This window comes from Lampetra planeri, chromosome 2 (assembly GCF_965212315.1).
Source record: "Lampetra planeri chromosome 2, kcLamPlan1.2.h2, whole genome shotgun sequence".
NCBI lineage: Eukaryota > Metazoa > Chordata > Hyperoartia > Petromyzontiformes > Petromyzontidae > Lampetra > Lampetra planeri.
The window spans coordinates 5133980-5159768 of record NC_136108.1 but is presented as its reverse complement, the minus strand read 5'-3'; the positions used below and the strand labels follow the sequence as shown (position 1 = coordinate 5159768).

At 43.9% G+C, this 25789-nt stretch overlaps 1 protein-coding gene across 1 annotated transcript in view; it reads left to right on the top strand.

The window, feature by feature from the left end:
* The window catches only part of LOC144725144 (inactive phospholipase C-like protein 2), an 80175-nt gene extending 54993 nt beyond the window's left edge, over positions 1–25182 (top strand). The window contains exons 4-6 of the mRNA XM_078604609.1: positions 8564–8639; positions 13552–13661; positions 18866–25182. Coding sequence (XP_078460735.1) covers positions 8564–8639; positions 13552–13661; positions 18866–19126 — 447 coding nt within the window. The 3' untranslated portion in view covers positions 19127–25182. The remainder of the gene's footprint in view (positions 1–8563; positions 8640–13551; positions 13662–18865) is intronic.
* The last annotated feature ends 607 nt before the right edge of the window (positions 25183–25789 follow it).

Here is a 25789-nt window from a genome sequence, read left to right as displayed (position 1 = left end):
AAATTACCCCTCATAGTTCCCTCTGGTGGAGGCCCTTCCACCCACAATCGGTGCGAGCGAACGCCTCTTCGTTCTTAATGAGAAACGAGGGCAAACGACCCCTACGGTGACTTAGGCCCGCCGCGCGGCTTTTGTACGAAAAATAAGAATAGGTTTTACCCTTTCTGGTAATACAACAGGTGTTGGAGATGTTCAAACGCCAAATAGAAACCTTTTGCAAGGAATAAAGTCTGCATTAACTACACGTACTTGTGGTGAACATGCAAACAAAAACTCTAATATATGGCATTGTCTTTGAAACTGTTTGGCCTACACCAGAGACGGTCTTCTTTATGGCCTAGTCTCACGAGTGTCAGGCCAGAGAACGCCGAAAGGCGAACAGCACAAAGACAATGCACGTATCAGAGCATTTATAGATCGGGGTGAGCAGCTATATCATGGGACCTCATTGCCAGTATAAAGTAGGAAAAATAAGAATTGGTTTTACCCTTTATTTTTGTACGTTTGCACCTCCGCCAATCAGAGAAGTCGTTCGGAAAATTTCACTGGAAACCATCACCGATCTGTTCCTAACTTTTGGAACCATTGGTCGATTCTGAACATGGTCCCAGATTTTTGCCATTTGCCGTAAACAAAACTGAATTCTGACGAGCTGCTTGCATAATTGTGCTCTTTAAAAAAAAAAACTTTACCCATTGTATTGTATAATTTAAAGAAAAAAAGCTATCGGTCCTTCACGAGTGCTTGCCGTTATTGCACATTATGGATGACCTAGGGGGCGACAGTTGGAGGGGGTGCTGCCTGTCATATGCTGGAAACCTTTGTGATGCAATATAAATGTGTGTTGTGCGTGGGTGTACCGCACACGCCAGAGCTCTCACGAGGCCCCCGTATTGTTGGTGCGGACAAGGGCACCGCTCCTTATCTCAGGGAAGGGACGCTGCTGGCTCTGTGTGATCGTGTAGACCCCAAGGTCACAAGCGTGCCAGAATGTAGGGCGGTTAATGCCGTCTCCTGCTCACAGCCCCTCCTCCGTCCTCCCTGCCACATCACTCACACTTTGCATCAACATTCACGAGTCCAGTCTTGAATAAATTTGCATGTGTGAGCCTTATATCGGTATTGGTTAGTTTCAAGCATTTTTTTTAACACCTTAAGAACATTGTGACAGATAATGCTTCTTAATTAATATAGTTGTGTCCATAAATCGTATTTATATATATTTTTAGCTGTGACCAGTTTGCACGACTTGCAATATAAAGATGGCTTTGCAGTTCATTCGGCACGTTATTTTCATCTCTCCTGGGTTGATAAAGTCAATAGTGGCCCTCGCCAAAGGAATGTGGAATTTCCACAACTGGCTCAGGATTGTCAAAGGAGGTGTGAGCACTGTGCAGTGTACAGAAGCACTGTGAGCGACCGCAGAGACTTTTGACTTGAATTTATATACGTGCTCTAACGTTCATTTTATCATTTGTCTTTCGTTCTCACTGTTGGAAGTTTTCAGATCAGCCCATATCCTGGTTCGTACAAGCACTGCGCGGTGTTGTGTGTGCGTACGACCATCCTAGTAATATTTTTAACACATGTGATTTGGGAAAGAAAACTGAAACGTGTTCCTACTCGGAATCCAAATTTCACTTACAATGTCTTTAAAAGGGCATGACGATGATAGACAAATGCACTTTCATTTTTATATATATATCTTCGTTTGGATTTTATGATGAGAAACTAACCTAAGGGAGAGTATATATAAAACTCTGCTCGACTTACTGTTATGATCGTAAACATTACGGCCTTTGCTAAACGCTGCTCTGGGAGCCTGGTTTAAATGGTAGCGTAAACAAACATGAGTCACTTTCTTTCCCACAATGCTTCTTGGTTCAGCCGTGTATGGCCATGAGAGTATTGATGAACCCTGTTTGGAGGAATTGTTTGGACACTTGGCCAAAACAAACTGAGAACAACATTTCTTTACAGTTGCCACAAGTCTGACAGCGCTACTTCGTCTCAACGAAATATGCTCGGTGTGACTCACCTTGTGGTCTCTGTTTATACCTGCTTGACAACTTAAAGGGCACACATTCACGGATCACAACATAAATAGCACACGTTTCATGTATCAGGTTTGTGTCTTTGTTTTCTGTCTGGGGAGCGACAGTGTAGCGGTTACCAACCAAGCGATCTGAATTCGATTGCCGGTCACAACCAATATTTTAGAACTGCTTTTTGTGTTTAGTTTGTCCTTTGCCCGCACCTCTGATTAGCACTGTTAGCTACATACGGTGCGAAAGAAGTTCAACATACATACGTACATACATGATGATCTGAACCAGTCCTGGGACCTCCTCTATGCCGACTCCCCCTCCAATAAGTATCCGGTGCAATGTGTAAACATTGCCACTGAGAGGGAGGAAAGGTGGCCAGTCGCGGTGCTGACCCACCCCACCCCCCTTGCATGCCGTGCCGGCCTTCACAGGTGCCGGCCTTCATAGATGCTCGCTAACAGCACTTGCCCCAACAAGTCTTAAGGCTAAATTGGGGGTGGGGGGGGGGGTGTTTGTTTTTGTCTGTTTCAAGACTTGGGGAAAGGGTCGGTGGGTGCCAGAGAGGGAGCACTCCACACCCCCCTAACGCCAGTGGGGAGTGATATATGAACTATTCCTTCACCAACCAACACTGACCAGCCTGGTGAAGTATACTCAATGAACCCCGTTCACTGGCACGGCATTGATTGATAAAGGTCTGTAAAGGACGAAGGCTTGCTGGGGATGGGGGGGGTGTTAATGGCAATGAATAAAGCGAATGCATGTACAGAGACAAAGGCCACTTTCAGAAAGAATCGATCGCCGGAGGTGACAAAGACAGACAGCTGTTCCTGTAGGTCCCCATGCAGAGACCCGTAAAGGACAACGGAGCGCTTTCCCTTCAGCTCTGTTCTCTTTGGAGTTCTCGCTCTTGATGCAGATTAAAAATAAAATGCACACAAACTAAAGCTGTATTTTGCTTTTTGCAGAGGTCGTTCAGGATAAGCACCCGATAATCCGCACTGTTTTATTTTAACATTTGACAAGTGTCGAGTTCGCTACTGCATGCAGTCCAGGCACGTTATATGCATTATTAATGTTAAAATAAAATTGTTGTTGCTGTACTGCATACCTATCTCAACAATAAAATACACATTTTAACTTGTAAACAATGTGTTGATAAATGGCATGTTTATGAGTTTAACACACAGTCTTTCGTGACCAATATCATTCATAATACAGGTTTTTTTTTGGTTAGATCGCTTAAATATAAATGTGTTGTTAACCCGCCACCACCTGACACAGCCAGTTAGTAAGGGTTGTCAAATATACGTAACATGACAATTCGTTACTCGTGTAGTGAGTCACTTCTGAGACACTATTTTAGGAGGCAACCACGTTTATTCTACGCTATATATTTTACACACTGTTCACACACGGGATAGCTAATTACGGGTCAGAGCAGCCAACATGCTGTCTAACCCACGACGCCGGAGACGAAGAAGTGGCACCTCGGGTTCTGTTCCACTTGTAGACAGCCCTGATTCAGCCTCGGGGCTTCCCTTTTATGCCCCATAGCATGGCCTGGCTCCGCCCTCGGCCATGCCCCCTTCGAGAACCTTCCAGGAGGTCCTGGGCCGACCTCCACGTGCCACCTGCCCGGCTCCGCCCTTAACCACGCTCCCTCCTGGAACCCTCTGGAAGGTCCTGGGCCATGCTCCCCGTGTCCCCTCGGTCACTTTTGCCCGACATCCTTCACCCCGGCCCATCACGTGCTTTGCCAGCCAGCCGGGGTGAGGTGCCCCTCTCAGCCAGCGGCCAGTACCACGCCCCCTAGTGACCCACTACGTGGAATTACCTGTTGTGCTGGCGGGATAGCTGCTTGACCATGCTCTGTCTTTAGGACTCATATGCCCCTCTCTGCCAGCAGCCAGTGCCACGCACCCTAGCCACCCATTGCATGCTGTGCTGGCTGCTACACCCATATTTCCTTATTCTGTTGTACCCAGCGCTACACCCCGTAGTGATCGATTCTATGTCACTACACTAGTACAGGTCACCGTTGTGTTGGAGAGCAAATCCACAACATTTACAATCTCAGTGACATTTTGCTAGTAATCATCAGGTGCCTGATGATGCCGGTCATGTCAATCCACTGTTGAGGGCCTGCCTACACATGGAGATCAAACTTGGATTTCAAAGTGCAATGCGCAACCCACCCCCCTCCCCACCACCCCTTACAGTCATCATTTGCTCAGTAAAGCAAGGAAAATGGATTGAATAAGAACCGTTGCAGTATTCACTACCACCGTGTGAATGTGGAATTTCCACCAATACCTTCAGGCCAGCAGTGCAGATGTGTGCTCTACCATTTCCCCATGCTGGCTTTTGACCATTGTTCACATGCCGGATCCTGCGTTCTCTTACATGTTTAATGATATTATTAAGTAAAATTACATTTTGATTTATTGTACCCTGGCGAGGATAAAATTCAGTTTGTCTGAATTTATGGGCACAGAGATGTGGCACAGAGGCTTATCCTGCTGAGCCAGCCAGTGCTGTGACACTTTGCACCGTTGGCTTGGCCAGCCACTGATGATGTGCGTCTTCAGGGCACAGTTAACATAGAGGAGATCGGCCTGGAAGGGAAATGGAATGTGACGTATGTAATAATGAACGTGAAGTGTGGTTATCGTGACACGGGACACTCGGGCTGCGCTTCCAAAGAACAAAGTGTAACCGAGCCAGCAACAACAAAAACAGGTTAATTTTGCTGTCTGTTCATTTACCGTTTGAAATGTTTGTTTCATGTAAATTGACACTATGATAATGTGGAGCGCTTTGTCATTCCACTACTGTTTGAAGACCCTCCCCATGCTGTGTCAGTTGTGGGGAGGGTGGGAGGTGGTGTTTGACCATGCTTCACCATGAGGTAGTGTAGTTGGTTGAAGGGGGCACCACCACCAACTCGTGCATATCGCTATTTTATTTATATTTTTTATTCAAATATTTAACCTGCAAAAGCCCTTCAGATGGAACGTCTCGTTTGCAAAGGTGTACATCACCAGCCACTGATGGTAGCTGTGGCTGGGAATTGAGCTCGGGTTGTTCAGTTTACTGTGAGATGCATTAAACCACTGCACCGCCGCCACCGCTCTAACCCTGACAATATGTTGACGCAAAAGTAAACGATCAATTCTGTGAACATATTTACGTTCGGCATGACATATTGACACACAGCTGAGTCATTGCATTCGTATTATAAATGTAAACCGATGTTTTTAACCAAATAAAAGAGCTGGTTGATTATGCAATTAGCGGAGAGGTGGTGGAGTTCTTCACAGGGGAAAAATTATAAAAAAAATAACTCTCTGGTGGCATAACAGGCATGTCTGCGATCACAGTCTGCGTGTCTTGGGATGATTCATATTTCACACCGAAAGAGCTCTTACAAAACCATTAATCGTAAGCCAGCCAGGCCTGGATGAGGGCTGGCTACAGGAGAGGGGGATTTGTGGGTAAGATTGCTCGCACGTCCCAGCTGTTTGTACTTTAGCTTGTTTAGAGGAGCACGAGGTTTTTTAGTGCTGACGATTACAATCTTGTCTGATCTGCCTTGTCATGGTATCCCACTGTGCAGGCTTTCGGTGCATAAGGCCACAAAAAATAGAAAATCTAATGTGAGCGTTCAAAGATGTGGGATGTTAGGTAATGCAACGGACAAAGCATATTTATGAGCTCATTATTCTGTTAAATCCCAAAATCCATCATAGGCCAGTTTGTTTGTCGTAATTCATCCGTGCAGCTGGGAAATTCACAAATGCCTGGAATAAAATTTTGGGAGTAGCAGATGTCAGATTTGAGGTCAAACCACCGACACTGCCTGTGGTGCAGTGTAGGCCGCTACTGTTCAGTTTGAAACAGTCGCCCTCCAACAGGAATGTAGAGCAGAGGAGCGATGCTCACAACAACGAGCGGAGTGCTAGGTGGCTATAACGCAGCAATTTGGCACAGTAGGAGGGGCACAGCTGGTGCATCTGCCAGTCATCTTAGACAGGCAACCCATGGCACCTGAGTCTGTCCCGTGACCTCCTGTTAGCGAGCCCTTTGACACTTCACGTGGCCTCAAAGTGCACCTGGACTGGCACAGGCGCCGTGGTGATTGTCGCCACCACTTAGTGGCGGATGGCGGCTGTCATTGTCCTCGGTGCTGATGCAGAGCAACAGGCATGTGTGTTACAGCTCTAGGGTTTGCTCACAGCCAGACTGGTGGCTTGACCCTTAAAATAATACGTCTAGAATGCAGTGAATGTGTAGAGGAGTGAAATGCGCGGTGCGCACAGTTAACCGAGATCATCTGACGCGCTGCCGCTCCAGCCGTCAACGGGACCTCAACCCTCACGCCGTCGCCGGGCGGGTGTTGGCTGATCCTCCCGCCCGGAACAGACGGGTGAGCGGGTCTGAGGGAGCGTAGGTGAGGGCAGCGGTGGAGATGTAGAGACGCTGTGTGCGGAGTCGCTGTGTGCGGAGACGCTGTGTGCGCGGAGTCGCTGTGTGCGGAGACGCTGTGTGTGAGACGCTGTGTGTGAGACGCTGTGTGTGAGACGCTGAGTGCAGAGACGCTGTGTGTGAGACGCTGTGTGCGGAGACGCTGAATGCGGAGACGCTGAGTGCGGAGACGCTGAGTGCGGAGACGCTGAGTGCGGAGACGCTGTGTGCGGAGACGCTGTGTGCGGAGACGCTGTGTGCGGAGACGCTGTGTGCGGAGACGCTGTGTGCGGAGACGCTGTGTGCGGAGACGCTGTGTGCGGAGACGCTGTGTGCGGAGACGCTGTGTGTGGAGACGCTGTGTGCGCGGAGTCGCTGAGAGCAGAGCTGCTGAGTGCAGGATAAGCGAGGTGGAATGTAGATAAGAGTGGGGGGAAGTGACCGTATCGATAGTTATAGGAGTGCCTACAACTGGTGCAAGAATAGGTGAATAAAGTGTAAGCAGGTGACTTGTTACAACGTGTCGGTGTGAGTAATTTTAGAAGACACTACATATGTACTGTAGTGCAGTATTTACCATTCCCAGCACCCTGATGAATTTAGGTATTTTACAAAACATGTGTTGATGGTGTGTTATCTATATCCTGCTGTCAATGCCATTTGTTCTGCTGCGATTAAACCCTGCCATTTCACTGGCTGAACGATGCGTGTTGGCGATGCCTCCGAGGGTCATTAAAAGTATCTCCAGAAGTCTACCAACAACCTTTCTCTTCTGGCATCCTAGGGAACAGAGTGTCAAGCCATTGATGCAACCCACGGTGCTGTCGCGTGCTGGAGCCTTACGTCGACTTTATGGGCCCTTCTTCAGTTGGGGGATCTGTTACCCCTGTCGGTTGCACCGATGTATAAAGGAAGTAAAAATAAATCTAAAGTCAGTGTCTCCCGGTCAGTTGACATGGGATGTGCTTATCTCTCTCTTGGTGGCCCTGAGCCATTAGGGGGGGGAAGTTTTGCAATCATGTGGCAAGTGTCGGTCTCCCCAAAGAACAACCAGGGAAGTGACTCGTGTGGTTACTGGTCATACTTGATATGAATTCGTGTCAGGCGTTTGCGTGCAATTGTGGTGGTTGGTAGCTACACTGTCTCTCTACGTTGAATGTAATGCCCAACAATGTGGTTCGTTAGCATGCTTAAAAATATCTTGCTATGTTCTGTGTGTACGTGTTTGGTATTATTTTCATTTTTAACGTACGAGACCAGGTAAAAGTAATAAAAATAGCATTCTGCAAGCAGCAGTTAACCTATTCAGGGGCTTTTGATTGAATTCCGAGCAGAGATGGGGTTGTTGTCGTGATGTGTCTGTACCCGTGTGCTATGCTTGGCTATTTTTGGAAATGGCCCAGTGGGAGGGCATTTGAGTGTCTTACTATAGTGACCATAATGAATAATAAGTCAGTACCATGTTTGCCTGCAAACGCGCGTACACACACGCGCATACAAGGAAACCTTTGTTATGCACTGTCTTATTTAATTATATCACTTTATTTGAGCCAATTTTCTCATGACTTGAAATAAGCAACCAATAAAACAAGAACATAATTATAAAGGCGATTCATTTTTACCTGCACAATTTATTCACAAATATCACTACATCACACTGTTTGATATTTTTTCGTGGATATAAAAAACACCTTTTCCCGAGGCATTAGTACAAAATCTGATTTGTCTGAAGAGACCTCAACATTTTAGAGTCGAATGAATGATTCATACATAAAGATAAGCATTTTGCATGTTTAATGCATTGCACGAGATTGCAGCTCATTGCTTTTTAAACATCAGTCGACCTGAAACTCAGCTGGTGGATTTTTCTCATGAAATTCTGAGCGAATAAATGGCCGTGGGAAGGTGTTGAATGACATCCTGCGCGATTGACGGACGCACTAAATGAGGGTTTCTGCCTGGTTGTAATAGTTAATATATGCTCCCGAGTGTTTTGATGCACACGGTCGCCTCGGTGATTCCCCTGATGATGTTTTCTTCCGCCGCAGATGGTGAACGAGACGAAGAACCTGATTGAAAGTTCCGAGTCCCTGTACAACAAAATCATCCACTGCCAGAAGGCAGGTGAGAAATTGTCCGTCGATCGTCTCCGACAAAGAGATTGCCCTCTGAATAAATAGAGCCGGGTCACTGAGAGGCGCATACAGGAAACGCCATCCCCTGGCTTCTTGCTCTGAAGAGGCTTGAGGTGGTGGACAGGTGACTCCCCAAGATCAATATCGGCTCAAAATGATACCCACTGTTGTCTGGCACGTATTGTTAGGACAACATGTTTGTGTGTGTACGTGTGTGTGTACGTACGTGCGTGTGTACGTGCGCGCGCGTGGATATGTGAGAGAACGGTGACGCAGTGTTCAGCGCGCTGCACTACTATGAGCCTGGCATCCCGAGTTTGATTTCCACTCGTGGCTCGTGACGATTATCTTTACCGGTCCTGGGCCTCCCCAAGGTTTACTCAGCCTCAAATGTGTACCTGGTGTGATGTGCAATCATTGGGACTGGGAAGACAAAGGCAGCCGGGCGTGGTGCTGGCCACCCTCCCCCTCGTGTGCCGTGTCCGGCCTTCATAAGTGCCACTAGCTTACAGCATTTGTCCCAACATTCTGTTAAGGCTATACGGGGGATATTTGCCTTTGTACGCGGAGATAGAAACAGTAAGCCTAGCTGGCATTTCATGCCGGCACCACTCATCCTTTCACTTGGCCGTGAACGGTGACGTCCGAGTGAAGCCTGCAATGCTGCTCATGGCTCCTCAGGGGCACAGTTTATCACTCGGCCTGGCAAGGTTGTTTATTTGTGAACCTATTTTTTGATGTCGCAAGTTTAGAATTTGCATGCATTGAGATGTTTTTTTTTTTATAGGTGTGCTATCTACAATTTTTTCCCATCGTTATTTCCGTGGCTTGGCTACGTTTTGCACAACTGTAATGCGAAGCGATGGCACCCCGCGAATGACATCTGCCCCCCCCTCTCCCCCCAATTGTTTAGTTGCACTTTACTGTAAAGGCCGAAAGCTGTTTTTCCTACTGTGCATTGGTCACTTTACCATACTGCAAGGCCGTAGCCATGGAGTTAACATTGGGGGGGACCAAATCTTCCAGGGGGTCTGGGGGTCCCCCCCCCCAGAAAAAAAATCTAAATTTGAAAAGTCATTTCCTGCCATTTCTTGCCATTTCCTGCCTAAAATGTTTAAAAATTGACTAACACATGGGATGGACTTTTTATAGATTTTTTTTTATAATAATGTCTAACAGTGTATTGCACTACATTGCTCTATTTTTACTTTTTTACGATTTTCTTGTTTCATTGTATGTATTGGCAGCGATTAGGGATTCATAAAGTACAACCATAATCATATAAACAGAAATCTATGCATTGTTATATGAACACAAGTCCAGATATTGTGGCCAAGGTTTAGCAAATTGTTTTTATTTACATAGCATCGCAATGATTATTCTTTTAAAATCTCTTTTATAGCAATATATTGGGGGGGACATTTTGAGCATATTTGAATATTGGGGGGGGCGGTATATTATAATTACGGTCTTACCATACTGTAACAATGAACATGTTCGGGGGAAGCTTTTCAATGCGTGTATTTTTTTCTCGCAGCTGCGTAGATCACACGCCGTTCCCAATGCGCGTGAACCCAGGTGCGTGAGCCCGCGTGGGCGACTGATTGCGGCACTGTCAACCCTTGCCACTCGCGCAGGAACGAAAAACATTCCATGCGAGGCCCTTCACACTGATGTGATCTGATAACTCTTGTTGTGCCAACCAGGGGCAGCAGGTGCCCAGCCCGGAGAGTTTTTTGCGATGCCGTTTGTGGACATTTTTTGGGTCGATGGGAATCGACCCAAAACTCACCTAGTTACTTGCCATTGTTGCATCGACATTACACCAGAGAGGTATGTCGCAGTAATTACTCCAAATTGTAAGCTTACATTTAGAAGCAGCTGCTTTTAAGTTGTTTTCAAAAATGTTGTTTGCTATGCAAACAATTCTAACCTAATTCGGAACATTTGTACATAATTTCCAGCGTGATGAAGGTGAGAGAATGGATGTCTGATTCCATGACTTAGAAGGGTTGTTAGCAAAGCACCAAAGTGCTGTTTGCAAAGCAAACAATTATAACCTGATTTGAAATTAATTCACATAATTTATTGCGTGGTGAAGATGAAGGTGAGAGGTTATATCTCCGATTCCATGGCTCAGAAGGGTTGCATTGGCTGCAGGGTCCTGGTGTCCCTGGCAGAAGAGGCTCCGTGTCTCAGTGGGCTGTTGCCTGGCTTAAATAAGATGAATAATGGCAGGAATGTGTGCTATACATGGCTCACGTCAAAAATAAGACCCCGGAGACTGTAGAAGTTAGCGAGTGTTTTGGACCATTCACGTTTACCAAATATAGTGCTGCACATTTAGCATGTCCAGAACATTCTGATTGCTCTCAAGTAGAATAAAGTGATGTCAGAAAATATTTTTACACAAGAGTAGGCTTTCTTATAGCTTGCCAAGATTATATAATGCCGCAATTATGCGAAAGTGAGGACTCATTCTCTAATTAACGATACATTCTTGTATATTATCACTCTGCAGACTGCAAGCCGGAACAGTGCAAATTGCACTCTTGGTATACGCGACAATGTTTGTTCCCCATTGTCATGGAATGATATAAGCTTGCGTGCGAATCTATTTTATTGATGAGAAACATCTCGGTAGATTTGTTGCTTTAAAAGTGACCACAATAGACAATCACCATAAACGACACATTCGTTCATTCTCATGGAGAGGGATACTTGGCCACACAAGCCACAACTGCTTTGGCTAGAGCTGCCAAATGCGGGAGTGAAATGCCTCCCATTTATCCACTGAGCTGTCGTGCATTCATGTTTGCTGTCAATAACATAATTCCACGCTCTCTACTTTCATTGGCCCTTGCACAACGGGCTCTGAAAGTAATTTTCCCAAACGAGTTTCCAAATGCCCATGCAATCACTATTATTTCTGCTTGTTGTGTTTAGTTTGTTGTCCTTTCCCCGCACCTCCGATTAGCACGGTTGTCTACGTATGGTGCGGAAGAAGCTCAACACACACACGTACATTTTGCTGATATGTTTATTGATTAATGCACATTCCATTATCGTCATCATCATCATCGTCAGTCATGATCGATTTACTGCTGAATAAAGGCATCTTCAAGCTGTTGCAAACTAAATTAATTCGTTATGAAAATAATTAACATTGATATAAAATATTGCTCAAAGCCTTGCCGGTATGGCTCGCAAGAGTCATCTTGATACCCCTTGGGTGACTTTTTTTTGCGTCAGAATAGCATCGAAGAAACTGTTATGCCATTACCCACAGAAAAATACTCCGTTGGACAAAATTAAGCCCCAGTAAAAATTTGAAATGCGCATCTTGGACCTAGTAAATGTGCCATTGGTGTAGTCAATGCTGTTTTTTTTTTATTTTGCGCTCTTTGGCTCGCTGTCAGTAAGAGAACACTCTCGAGATATTTCTGTACTTGAATTTTGTTCTTCTTCTTCTTGGTTCTTTCGGTAAAGTCACGTAGAAGGGAAATAATAAAATAATAAAAATAAAACAATAAAATAATTCTCACGACGTTTCGGCCACAACGCAAGCAGCCGTCCTCAGGTGAAGAACAGGTCTGTCGGGAAGACAGCATCTGAAATAAATTTAAAATTGAATTTTGTTGTAAAGCAGTGGGATTTTCTCCAAGCTTTTTACTCACCGCAGGATGACGAAACTCCTCTGAATAGTGAGTAATTCTGAGTTAACAGCCCTTTGTTAATCCACTAATGAATGAGAGCCTCTCCATGCTATGTTGTTAATAGGAGTTTCTTGATTATACATAAACGGTTTTTTTTTTGTTAGATCACGTAAATATATTAAACCCGCCACCGCCCGACACAGCCAATTGCTTGATTATATTTCACTACCCTGGTCAGTGTGGGGTTTATGCAGTGGGAGCCAATGACCGGTTCATATATTTCTCGCTACCGATGTTGACCACAGCTGGGAATCAAACCCAGGTCAACAGGGTTAATAGCACAGTGTGCGGACCACTGGAACCAGTCTATCCCATTCAAGCGTGCCTTTGTTTCAACATGTGTGAACTGCAAATCTGCAAATATTTCTTCTCGTATAGACTTGCATCTTGGTCACTGCAAGTGGTGGCATCTTGTCGCGGTGATATATGCTGGATTTGTTATCGAGACTTGGATTTGTCACACACACACTGCACCCACTAGCCCACAGGTAATTGTCACGTGAAGGTGGCACACCACCGCCGCTACCTGCCCCCACCCACTGCATGCGAGTTGTAGTAGAGGCACTTTGTATAGATCTTCGCAGTTCTAAAAGGACAACATTTTTATAATGCTGTGTTGACATTGGTGCACAGTCAGAAAAAACGCAATGCTGTCAAGAACACTGCCTTAAGATATATCTACTCAATAGCTACTATTAGGTAACTATTCATATGCCTATTTTTAAATAATGGTCATCAAAAGCATGATTTTAAGTAAAGTGCCATCTCTCCAACCCTTATTAACTCTATCTCTGGCCCCTCTATTTGTGTTCTGAAAAAGGTCCATTGCCGAAACGTTCTGGGTGACATATATATATATATCTTTCTTTCATTGCGATATTATTTCTGAATGTGAGTTTTTTTCACCAATTGTGTATAAAATAGTTTTCGGATTTAATGAATGCACCAATTTAGATAGTAATACGAATGCAATTCTTTTCTCAATTTGTCAAGAGTCGAGGGCCACCACAAAGTTCTTTGGCGGAATATAAAACACACACACACACGTGCAAACCTGTTTTGCGAGAACTCTTGGCGTGCAAACTCGTGTATTCTCATGTGTGCCGCGTTGAGTTTGCGTGAACTTGTCTGTGCGCGCAGTTGTATCGGGTGTGTGTGTGTGCGTGCGCCTCTGTGCTTGAGCAGGTCTGGAGCTGCACGAAGACCTTCCTAATGCGGGAGCCAAGGATGGCCTCAAGGGCCGTAAGCTGAGCAAGGCGTTGGAGAGCTTCGCTTGGAACATCACTGTGCTGAAGGTATTAAGCACTCCCACACAAAGGCAGTGAACAGCAGCAGCACCTAGGCGTTGACTGTTGCGACTGCAGGCAGGGAACGCGCAAGTCCAGGGTTGACCTCTGTCGTACACGTAACACTGTGTGTGTGTGTGCAGCTTTGTTGTGTCTTTTGGGTAATGTGCCGGTTAAGGTGTACAGGGTTTGCCGACAGTAAATTGTCATCTGACGGCATTGCCGGCCCGTTCCAAGATTTAGTTTCCTTCCTTTCCTCCAGCGCACGGCAACCAATTTATTATCATTAACGCCACCAGGCTGCTTCGCAGAGAGGGAGAGAGACAGTCTGTCAGCTCGGGTTTAGATAAAGAGACGAGTGGGTGGCAGCCATGAAGTAGAATCAATGGAATCCCTGAGCTGATTAATCCAGCGAGGGTGTTTCCCAGGGAAGGGATTTCGAACATTTGTAATTTCAAGTCATGAGCTAGGCACACGTGGTGAGCAGATTCCATTGGTTGTAGTGGCCATTGAGGCATCCTACATGTAGTGGTATTCATTGTACGTACGTAGACCACCTTTCGCACTGTACGTAGCCAACCTTGCTCATCGGAGGTGCGGGGATTACGCACATTTTTATCGTGTGCGTAATCGCCACGCCATGCAGTAACAGCCTTGGTGGGCATGTGTAGTTCTCGTAGACCTCCACTGTGCTTCGTCAGTGGACAGTCCATGAACAATATGCGACATTGTTTTTTTATGGAGCCACAGTCACATTTAGTGGCAACGCTAAATCTAGAACTTAGTTCGACTGTGGTTTTGTAACTTGAATTTATGATTCGTAATTAACTTTTAAGTCAGATCGCACAAGTAAAAGGTGTGTGGTAAATCTTCCTCCACCCGAAGCAGCCAATTAATAAAGTTGTCACATTAACAAACGTGCCAATTTATTACTGCGTCGGCACCCCAGTTGTGTTGGAGGGCAATGTCACAACATTTAACATTTGGGTGCAAAGTTTCATTGATGGTTACAACCAGCATCATCAGGCAGTAGCCGTGATTGTGAAAATATCCGAGTCTTTTGGCTTTAAATCGGGGGTGTGATGTCAATGTGCACCCACAAGGGAGGAGGAAGTGATCCTTCGCAGTTAATGTAACATCGTATATTACAATGTGGTTGCATACCCGATGATGTTTTAGTTTACATTGGACTACTTTAGATATGGAATTTATTAAAGTGTGGAGTCATTACGTAACATCTCCGTCTGTAAAGCGTCTAAATGCAACCGCATTTCAGGACACTGCACGAAAAACAGTGGGATGTGCTTCATTGGGAAAATGGAGGCATCTATGTCTGTAAGAATAATTTCAGCGTAGTAAGGCGCGCACAGTATTCGGCCACGCTCGCCTCCACAGTGGTGGACTACAGGCGTGCATAGCCACCTCCTCCCGGTTATATAAGACACGCCTGAGCCTCGCTCTGCACAGTTTCTGTCTGCACGAAATCACAGCTGGTACGCTGTTTTGTCTACCACCAAACATTCGGAAAGCGCCGCAGGGTGCGGTTCGCAGCTGCTCGGGTTGAGGAGTTGCAAGGCAGTGCCAGGTTGCACGCCACGGTGGCAAGATGTTAACTCCCTCGCCTGGTATGCAGGAGGTAATAGGTTTCATCCCGACCCTGACGCCTATATATTTGGAGTTTGCATGTTCTCCCCGCAGTCACGTGGATTTTTCTCCGGATCCTCTGGTTTTTACCTCCACATTTATGTGCGGAGAGTATTTTGCTGTTATAAATTTCCACATTGCTAAGCCACTTCGTTGAGCTATCGTTTGTGACCGGGTCGCTTTCTGAAAAAGAGTTATATAACACAGTGTGGGCCTCTTACCTGTTACAAACAAAAATACACCACCTCGTTGTAATCGTCTTTACACTTTAAATAGAATATCTTCAGCAGAAACTCCTCGGAGGTTATTTTTACGGAGACAATACACTGGGAGAGGAAGTGCGGGAGAGCACAACGTGAAGTCGCTGCAGAGGTCGTGAACTCCAGGCTTCCAGCCCCTCCATATCGAAACAAACACATCTCGACGGGGGTGTTTTTAATGGCTCTCTCTCCTTCGCGTGGTATTTAAACACCAACAGGCTGAGTGTAGAACTATATTTTGACTTTGAAAGCCATTCAAAGGTGTATGTGGGTCGCAAGATAGATTCCGTTTTGTAGCCCCCTGCAAAAGTATACATTGGAGTTGCGCTTGAATCCCCCCCCCCCGTCCTCCTTGCAAGACGTGAGAGCTAGCAGCAGGGCGAGTTGCCAGGTGATACATCTGAAACGAAGAGTGGCCAAAGGTGCGCCATGGTTGCGAGATGTTAACTATCTCGCCTGGTGTACAGGAGTTCGTGGGTTCGATCCCGACCCTGACGCCTGTATATTTGGAGTTTACGTGGCTATCTCTGTGGTTGAAGGGATTTTTCTCCGGGTCCTCCAGTTTTTCCCTCCACCTTTAGAAAAAAATGCATTTAGAATATGATTAGGTTGCTATGAATTTCACATGAGCCACTTCGTTGAGCTATCATTCGTGGCTAGTTCGCTTCTGAACAAGTATAACCCGTAAAAACTAAGTTTTTCACTATAAATCCTTTATATGCGTGGCGGCTAGAGTCCTCTCGTCCTCTGGCTTGAGATGGCTGCCACCTATGGGTCAGATGATTGCATTGCACCATTAAGCAATTGGTAATTAAATATAATTTTTTTGTCCTAAAAAGTGTAAAATTTTGGAAAAAAATTTTCACGAACATTAATTGTCACGCACAACGAGTCTGTGTGCAAAATGTCAGCTCGATTGTATCACGGGAAGTGGGTAAAAAAACGACCGAAAGATTTGCACGGTCGTAAGCAAGCAAAATAACTTAATATAAAGGATTTAAAAAGAGTCGTATAGTTCAGTGTGCCTTACCTGGTAAAATAAAAAAATGTTTATAGTTCAGTTCTCTCAGGAGCCGATGGGTAAATCTCACAGGCAGCACGGATCCTGTCGATGGAACATGTTGAGCATAACTCCTTGAGGTTTCTGCCAATCTTGGGGTCATCCTTGATTCAAAACTGAATTTTCAAGATCACGTTGATTATATTGGTAAAAGACAAAATAAAAATTGGTTTTCTGTATCGACACAAGCACTGCTTCCCCCCTATGTTCTATTTGGAATTGATAAAAGCAACCATACTGCCTCTACTTGATTACTGTAACATCGTATATAAATTAGCCCCCTGTACTGTACTGAAGAAGCTTGACTCAATTTATCACTCGGCTTTAAGATTTACATTGAACTGCCCATATAGGACTCACCACTGCGATCTCTACATTGGGTCAAACTTAAGATCTCTTAATGATCGACGGCTTGTGCATCAGATCTTATTTATTCATGATGTACTTACAAAAAAATCCGCAGACTACCTGCTGGATCTCCTCACTGTTTCGAAGAACAAGTGTTACCTAAGGTCTTCGCTCATTTATCAGCTTCACATTCCTTATTGCCGTACAAATACTGGAGGGAGGGCCCTTGCTATTGATGCCCCCAGGGTCTGGAATGCTATCGCCAATAAACTGCAATTTGGATCACTACCTGTGAGATCTTCACTCAAAACTGCTCTAGAGGAGTTGTACACCCCTCGCTGTCACTGCTATTCAGTGGCCTGAAATCAAATGTATCGCTCCGGATGACCGCAAGCAAAGTATGACCTTGAGTTTTGATTATAGTGTGCTAATCTTTAAAGGTGCATTGAACATTTTTGATACTCCTACTGATACTCCTGCTGTTATGGAGTGACTCATGCTGCTAGCTCTATGGCTGCAAAGTTTGGTCGTACATGTTATGTATATCTTTTATTGTTAAATTTGAATCACAGTTCCTATGATCACTGTTATATTATTTTTATAGCTTTATTTTGGTGATTTCGAAAAGTTTTGGTTTAGCCATATTTGTTTGTTGTAGTACAGAGTTAGACTGATAACTTTAATCTAAATTGTCTTATGGTTGTTGTTGTTTGACTTGCATCCCACTGGGATGTTTGCACACATCATTAATATTCGGTGCTTTTTCTGAAAGACTTTGCTGTTTTTTCCTTGATTTCTCTGTTGCACGTAGTCACTTTAAGATGTTTCTTGCTCATGTTTTTGCTTGTTGTGGTTGCACCCGATTCAAGAGCCGAATGGCTCACAGGGCGATACCTAGTAAATTAACTGAACTGAACAATCGGCAGACTCGTGGAGGAAGGTCATCCAAATCCCTCGGGAGTTTGCCGAGCCACCGGCATGTGGAGGCCCATTACCGATGGCCGATTCGTGGAAATCGCTGACGCTCGTATGACGTGAAAGAAACTGACCGAGTGGGTTGTCATGCCCGCTCGGTGTGCTGCTAAAGCCATTATTGTTTCAAACTGGAGGGGGGGGGGGGTGTAAGCTTGAATCGTAACCTTTACAGCTTAGCGTGCGTGCTGTGAAGATATCCGTGGTCGTGTCCAGTGACGTTCTTCCAAATGCTTATTAAAGAAGTTTTGCATGCATACATTTCGCCTAACCATTTATTGATTAATGCAGATTCCATTATCATAGACATCATCATCATTGTCAGCCATGATGATCTACTGCTGGATGAAGGCATCCTCAAGCTGTTGCCAACTACATACATACATGCGCATAGGGTTGTGTGGCAAGTATGTATCTATGTACGTTGAACTTCTTTCGCACCCTACATGGCCAACTGTACAACAATCGGAGGCACTATTGATACCGCATCAATGATCAGTTTCATTTGTAATTCCTTTTAACGTCATATTTCTACTTAATTTATGAAGAAACTTTAGAATTTTCCATCATTTATTGGGATGTCTGAGAGGAAAATTGTACAAGGTTAGACCAGTATTACAAGACAGCCATCACAAAGGGCACCCCACAGACCTTGGTCATATCATTTTACTGACATGTTTATGCCACGTATGTAGGTCATGGAATAAAACTCGCATAAAAAATACTAAAAGTTTATACAGTGCACAAGTATTTAACTCGCCCAGATGCATTTGCACGTTACGTGTTCCGATACCAATTCGCGACCACGATATTTCATTACTCCGTCGAAGCCCACGATTGCCGCATAATTGCTCTTCGACTCGGCGTGCGTGTATTTGTGTAAAAGACGTCGCACACCTTAACTCATCCTGTTTCGCGGGAAAACCCAGGGCCAGGCTGACCTCCTGCGCAAGGCCAAGGCGGAGGCGCTGGAGAACCTGCGGCAGATCCACCTCGGGGCGCTGTCGTTCGGCCTCGACCAGCCGGCTGGCACAGGCGTGAGCATGGGAACCGGCTCCCGACGCTCCCGGCACGGCTCGGGCTCCGGCTCGGGCTCGGGTTCGGGATCGTGCTCGGAGGCGGCCCTGTCCCGTCAGGGCACCGGCGGCTCTCTCCAAGACCGCGAGGGCAGAATGCCGAGCAAGCAGTGAACGCTTGCCCCACCCCCACCCACCCCCCCCCCATTCAGCAGCGTTCCCACGTCCGTGCTATGTTTTGTAACCACTGAGTGGATTAGGTCAGTGGGTGGAACCAGCAGAGTTTAGCTGTGAACATTGCAATACGATCCAAACCTGTGCTTTGTGCTTTAACCTCTTTTTGCAAAAAGCAGCTAAGCTTAAGCAGTCAATGAATTTCGCGTCAGCGGGTAACTTAAGTGGGGGTTTTTTAGCGGGCCCAAATATTGTCAGACTTTTTTATTGCGATTTTATTTTAATATACTTGATTAAAATGGAAATCTATTCTTTCCTTTTATTTGAAACGTTTCCTCCTGCCTTGCAGCTTCTAACAGAAAGCATAGAAAGGCCTGTTTTTTGTTTTGTTAACTTCCCATCACTTCGCAAACCACTCAACTTTGGACATTTCATCAGTGTGGACTCTGCAGACACGCCAAAGGGCCTATCCTGGGCCTGGGACTGAATCAAGCCAGGGGGACTCAACTTCCCTGTGCATTCACCCACATTGCACACCGTCGACTCCCAACGTGCCCCCCCCCCTCCTCCTGAGCTGGGCCATTGAACAAATATCACAGAATACCAACTCACAGCTCCAATCCCTTCAAGACGTACATTGCGGGCCATATCTTTTAGATGGTAACAGAATTACTTTATTTACTTCCTTGATCTCTTTTAACTGTAATACGTACATGAATTGTACAAAGTGTAGAGGAGCATTAGCACAGTGGCCAAAGCTTCATTGGGGATGTTGATGTAGGTGTGTTGAGCTGAAAGTGTAGGCTTTTGCTTGCACAATTATCAACACTTAACATCAAAGCAGAATGTTAAAGCAATGGGTGGATTATTGCAAATTACTTTGTAGTGTCCTTGGGTTTTCAGTATGCGCGTTTGATTGGTTGTGAATAATGTCATGCAAAGGTGATGGATCCAAACCCAGTCCCTACCTCAAGCCGCTGTCAAAGTTTATGTCCATACATAACTGAGGCTGAGTTCATCATGCAATTTGATTTGAATAGCGGGAAAGCCAAGGTGTCAAACGGTAGGAAAATGCCCCAAAGAGCGGTGATTACAGACATTTCTCAGGAGATGCATCAGCCTAAGGAGACGATGAGCGTACGTCACGAACATAATATTACATGCCTCACTTAAATTATAATAGTGTGCGGTCGACCCATGGAAAATTAAGTACGACGGTTTAATTGCCGTAATATAACAAGAGTAAACTTGATGCTTGGCAATTTGTGCAGTGCGGAAATGGTTACACGAAGTGAATTTCAAATGGAAACCTTCCGAGATGAGTCATTTAAAGAAACACTTGTAAAGTATTTTTTTTTATTGTTTTCCCACGTAGCTTATAGAATGGGCAATGGTACGGAAGAACTGCAAAGTGCAGCTTGCTTATTTCACGTTGATCTATTTTAAAAAATCTATATACACACTGATTATCAACTCGACTGTCATGTTGATTGCAGACGAATGGCTTGCGTCGCATTTGTGAAACTTTTATCGCTGTTTGTTTGCAGTTCATACTAAGAAGATATGTTTGTGTTTTGTCATGATCACGCATATGATCCCACATGGACCTGTGTGCATTAGAAACCTTCACCGTTTATGATCCCAGAGGTGTAAAACTGTCTTGTCCACACAAACCCCTGCCCCTCTTAGTGTGCTTGTGGGCCCCTTAAGTAGGTGGATGGGAAGGAACAATAACATTTAAAAGTTACTGATTTATGTTTAAGTAGGGCAGAGTGTTTCATGTTTTTGCCGTCACGTTGAAAGCAAAAATATGAAATGGCTTTTCGGAAGCCACGGTGGCTAAGGAGCATTTCATTTGTGCAGTATCCGGTTAAATCATGAATAAAATATCAAATGCAATTCTCAAAAAAGCATTTATCAGCGTTCTTAGCGCAATTTATTTTGTGTGTAAATGCATATGTAGTTGAACATCCAGTTGCAATTGCAATCTAAACTTAAGAGGGGAGACATTTGTTTAGTTAACATGTCCAGTGCAGTAGCCAACCAAGATTACCAGCCAAAACCAAAAACATGCGATAACTGAGATCTACACTGTGGTTATGTGATCTAGGAAAGGTATTAAGCAAGCAAGCAAACATCATTTGCAGCAAGGTTGAAAGTTACGTAATTCATTTCTCTAGAGCAGCTCTTTTCAGTTTCACATTTGCCCATGATGTGGTTTTGTCACCAAATAAGAAAAAGTATAATGTTTGAAAATGACCAATGGAATTTTTTGGTTTTTAAACTGAACTCCATGATGAGACCAAATTCTGCTTGTGTTTCTTTAAAGATAAGTCTTCAACCAGCAACGGATAACAAGATTTGACATGTGATTAATGATAATAAAGTATATGGTAAGAGACCGTAAAAATATAGCTGGGAGTTAATCTTGGTGGTTTTTCTGTGGGGTCCAATAAACAAAAGGGCTTAACTCATTGACCTTCATTCCCTCATGATTCCATGGGCACATGAGAAAAATTCCCCCTGGGGCAACTGCATCTACAAAAACACCATGGAAAGGTTTTTTTTTCTTCCTAGCAACCGATGGGGTATTAAACCACCCCTTAATGGCCACGAGATTGTTACTCCTGTTAACTTGCGGTGCGTTCCTCATCTTAAAATGTTACAAAGCTGGGTTTCTCATTCCCACACTGACAGATTTAGGTCAATGTATGGCTGCCTCTACCACTGCCTTTTTAGAATTGCTCTCTTACAGTCTGTGTCCCATGCCCATGCCGAATGAGCTCACACATGGAGAGCATATTCGTAACACAGCATCACATTTGAGTATCCTGATTTGCTGTTTTCTGCTTGTTCTGACTTCTGTAAGGCTTCAGGCTTTCACAATTTATTGTTGCTGCATTCTGGCAAAATTCGTTCCTGTCCACATCTCACAGGTTTCGTGGCTATGTTTAATAGTCTCAGTGTGATGATTGTTTTTTTACCCTTTTATCTGGCAACAAAACTGACACCTTTTTTATGAGGAGTCATGTTTGCATAGACCACAATACCTACACACATTATCAGAGTTGTGTTTTTTGTTTGCATTATGACTGCAGGTATTGTGGTCTATGCAAAGATGACTCCTCGTAAAAAAGGTGTCAGTTTTGTTGCCAGATAAAAGGGTAAAAAAACAATTATCATATTTTTTACGGGCAAATGAGGTTCCAATGGAGTCTCAGTGTGGTTTTAGGCTCATTGTTTCACATGCCATCAATTGACTCTCCTAATGAATGTTTTCCCAAGCGTAGCACATGTCCTTTGGGGTACGCTTTAACTCTGTTTTTTTTTCCCTTCGGCACACCTGATTTCGGTATGTTCTCTTTTAATATTCGTGTCAAATTCCTACCATTTCAGGAAATATAATTTTTAAGGAATTAAATTGCTGCTTGTTCCAATTTGACTGGGTGCAGGGAACAATTCATATTGATAATAAAATTTTACCATTTAGTGTTTTCACGTTTACCAAACCACATTCCGTACGTTTAGTTAGTGTCAAATGCCACTTTTGAAGCGACGCACAAGTAAAAATCACGTTGACCTCATTCTCTGGGTATCGGAATCTCTCGGCATTGACCCAAATCATATTTTTTCTTCAGGATTAATGTTTTGCCGAGAAAAGTACTGAAGCAGCATCTGCGCACTATCGTAGACAGTACCTATGTTAATCAAATAGTCACGTGGTTAAGATTATATAAGCTCTTAATTGCTTTCACCAGATGCCCATTAAATACATTACAGTACTGCTGTACATTCTAATTTCACACTCGGGGGGACTACACAGCCATTTCCATATCTTAATTTTTTAGATTCCTGATTTCCCAACAAGCTGCGAGTTGTGCGTTTGTGGTTTTAATGACTTAGATCCCCTTGCGAATACACTTATTTTAAGCTATATTAGATTTGTTTTTAAGTTGTACTCATAAGCCGGGCAACTCTGTTATTTTGCCCAGTGTTACATCATGAATTGTGACTTCTACGACATGTCAAGTTCATCAGAGAATGCATAATTATTTTGAGCTTGTTCTTCGTATGGCTGATGTTGATGCAGAGCAACACATTTGGTTGGCGGTCATGCCAGGTTGATTGCGTCCTGAGTAGCGAAGTGTACTGCTGTGATTCCTTGAATGAATCTGTTGTAAAGTTGCAGGTGCAATCTAAAATATGCAGTGGAGGCCCCTCCTTCCCCGCCGTGCGAGATTCATTGAACAGCCCCGAACAGAGTAGTTGACTGCTCGTTGATACGGCGAAGTTTGTAGCTTAGCTTTTGAAATGATTAGCAATTGTGAATAGCACACAAAAATTACTGCCTTTCAGCACAATAAAGACTGTTCCAGAACACATTAAAGTTAGCACTTTAACGTAACATATAGCGTGGGCTGTGCTGAATGTCATGCTTTGCGATCGCAAAATCGTATTGTTCGTGTATGTTCAATCAAAATTGTTAAGCTGAAGGAGTTTAAGCGTGTCTGTCGGTTGTTTTCGTCCGGCAATTACAGCGTCTTTGTAAATGTATTTCAAAGCTTTGTCGTATATTTCTCATGATATTTACACTGCGAGGTTTGGTGGACCATGTATTTTTTGGTAACAAAAAGAAAGAAATCTGCATTATCTTGGCTCATCTTAATTGTCGTGGTTTTTAGAGACTTGCTAAAGGCCTATCATCGCTAAAAGTGTGTGTCATATTGGCAGCCATAATGTTAGCCAGCCCTGTAAACTTTGTGGCATAATATGTAGCGGCGAAGTGGGTGTGTCGATGGTATTTATATTGTAATTAACTTACCAGCACTTGGCTAATATACAAACAAGGTTATAATAATTAAAAAAAATAATCAGCTTAGTGTGTATCTTTTTCCTGCCATAAATGATGTTGTACTCGATGTGCCTCAAGCTTCACAGATTTTAGTATAAATTTTTAATAGACTACTTTGTATTTTTGTAGGATCACTGCTTTGTGTATATTGCCAATAAGGTCATACTGTATGTTGAAGTGTATACAATGTGTGTGTGTGTATACATAACAAGTATACATGTAGCAGGACATATAAAATGGGTTGGAAAGAAATATGATTATAACTAAAGGTAAACGTTTTCTTTGCAGCAGTCCTTTTCCCTATAAACACACCCACAAAATATATAGTATTATTATCTACAGTACCGTGCTAACATGTGTGTAAATGCGTGCTTTTACGCCCGTAAACCATGTTGATTGAACGTTGTTGACTTCTGTTCTTGCCTTGGTTGGTTAGTGGCACTGTTTAAAACCAACTCTAATTAATTTGTGTAACATTCTGGATCGGAAGGATCATTGAACTTCGTAAATTTACGCTTCTCTGTGGCGAGACTCCCCCAATGCGCGAGCTGGGAAATATTCCCTGGGGCTAAACGGCTCAAGGCAATACTTGGCCTTTGCATAATGACGGTGTAAATGATGATATAGTACAGTGGCATTTTCATGGAGTGTGGGGGGCGGCACAGTGCTAATCCCATTTGGCGATGGTGCCAATATAGGTTTAGTACGATGCCAAATGTTAATACGGCAAGGTTTGACCTTGTGTTGACCCCCTTGTGGGTTGTGTAACGTTTTGGTCTGCCACTGTGTAAATAACAAGGCGATTGACCTTTGATATTTGCGTCAAACGCAGCAGCTTATGAAAGGAGGCCGTTGGAATGTGATCTATAGTTGTTGGAGCCAATAAAGTTTGTATGTAAGTGCAGTTCTTTTCTGTTTTGTTTAATATAATGATCTGTTTTTTAGGAGTAAATTGATATCTGAATTATATTGATACGGAGCTTCAGAGTTTTCTAGTCTAATATAATTTGAAGCATTTGTGATGAATACAAAAACTCCATATATAAAGTAATTGGTTAAAATAAACACAACCATGCCAAATGTGAGTTTGTTTGCTTGTTACTTTTCCACAAATTGAATGTCTAAAACATTCAGAAATCGTATGTATTTTAACAGATGTATCTGTTTTTCCATTTTATTAATAAAGGCAGTGCTGTAATCTTGACTATCAAACATTAAAGATTGAAACGTCATGGTTCTAACCAATGATAGGAGAACATAGGATGGAGAATCCTGTGCTAATGCAACAGATAATATCTTCTTTAACGCACATTTTGGGATTTTATCAATATCACTGTTGGCTACGTTTGGTGCGAAATAAGTTCAATATGCGTACAATGTGCTTGTAATGTATTGCAACTTGTTTCTTCAGTCTGGTTTGCACATTGAACAAACCGAACGTGTGCAGGGGAAAGATAACACGTGTGGTGGAGAGTGACACGTGGACTGCATTTGTGTATGCGATTGATAGTCCACTTGCTTTAGAAAAAAACAAGTGTCCGGGGTTGAGACCAGCTCTGGCATTGTCTGAATATTTTGGTTTCTTTGGATACAGGGAATATAATATGATGGGTTTTTTTTTAATATAGAGCAATCAATCCCCTTTCCTTACGTTTGGCGTAATAATTACGGGTAATATCACGTAGCAGCTAAATAAGAGACTGGACATTGTATTCACCTATAAACGCTGAGTAAAAGCAAATTTGCACAACTGAGTGTATGCAAACAAACTTGTATCTTTGCACTTAATGTAAGCAATGCTGGTGCATTCA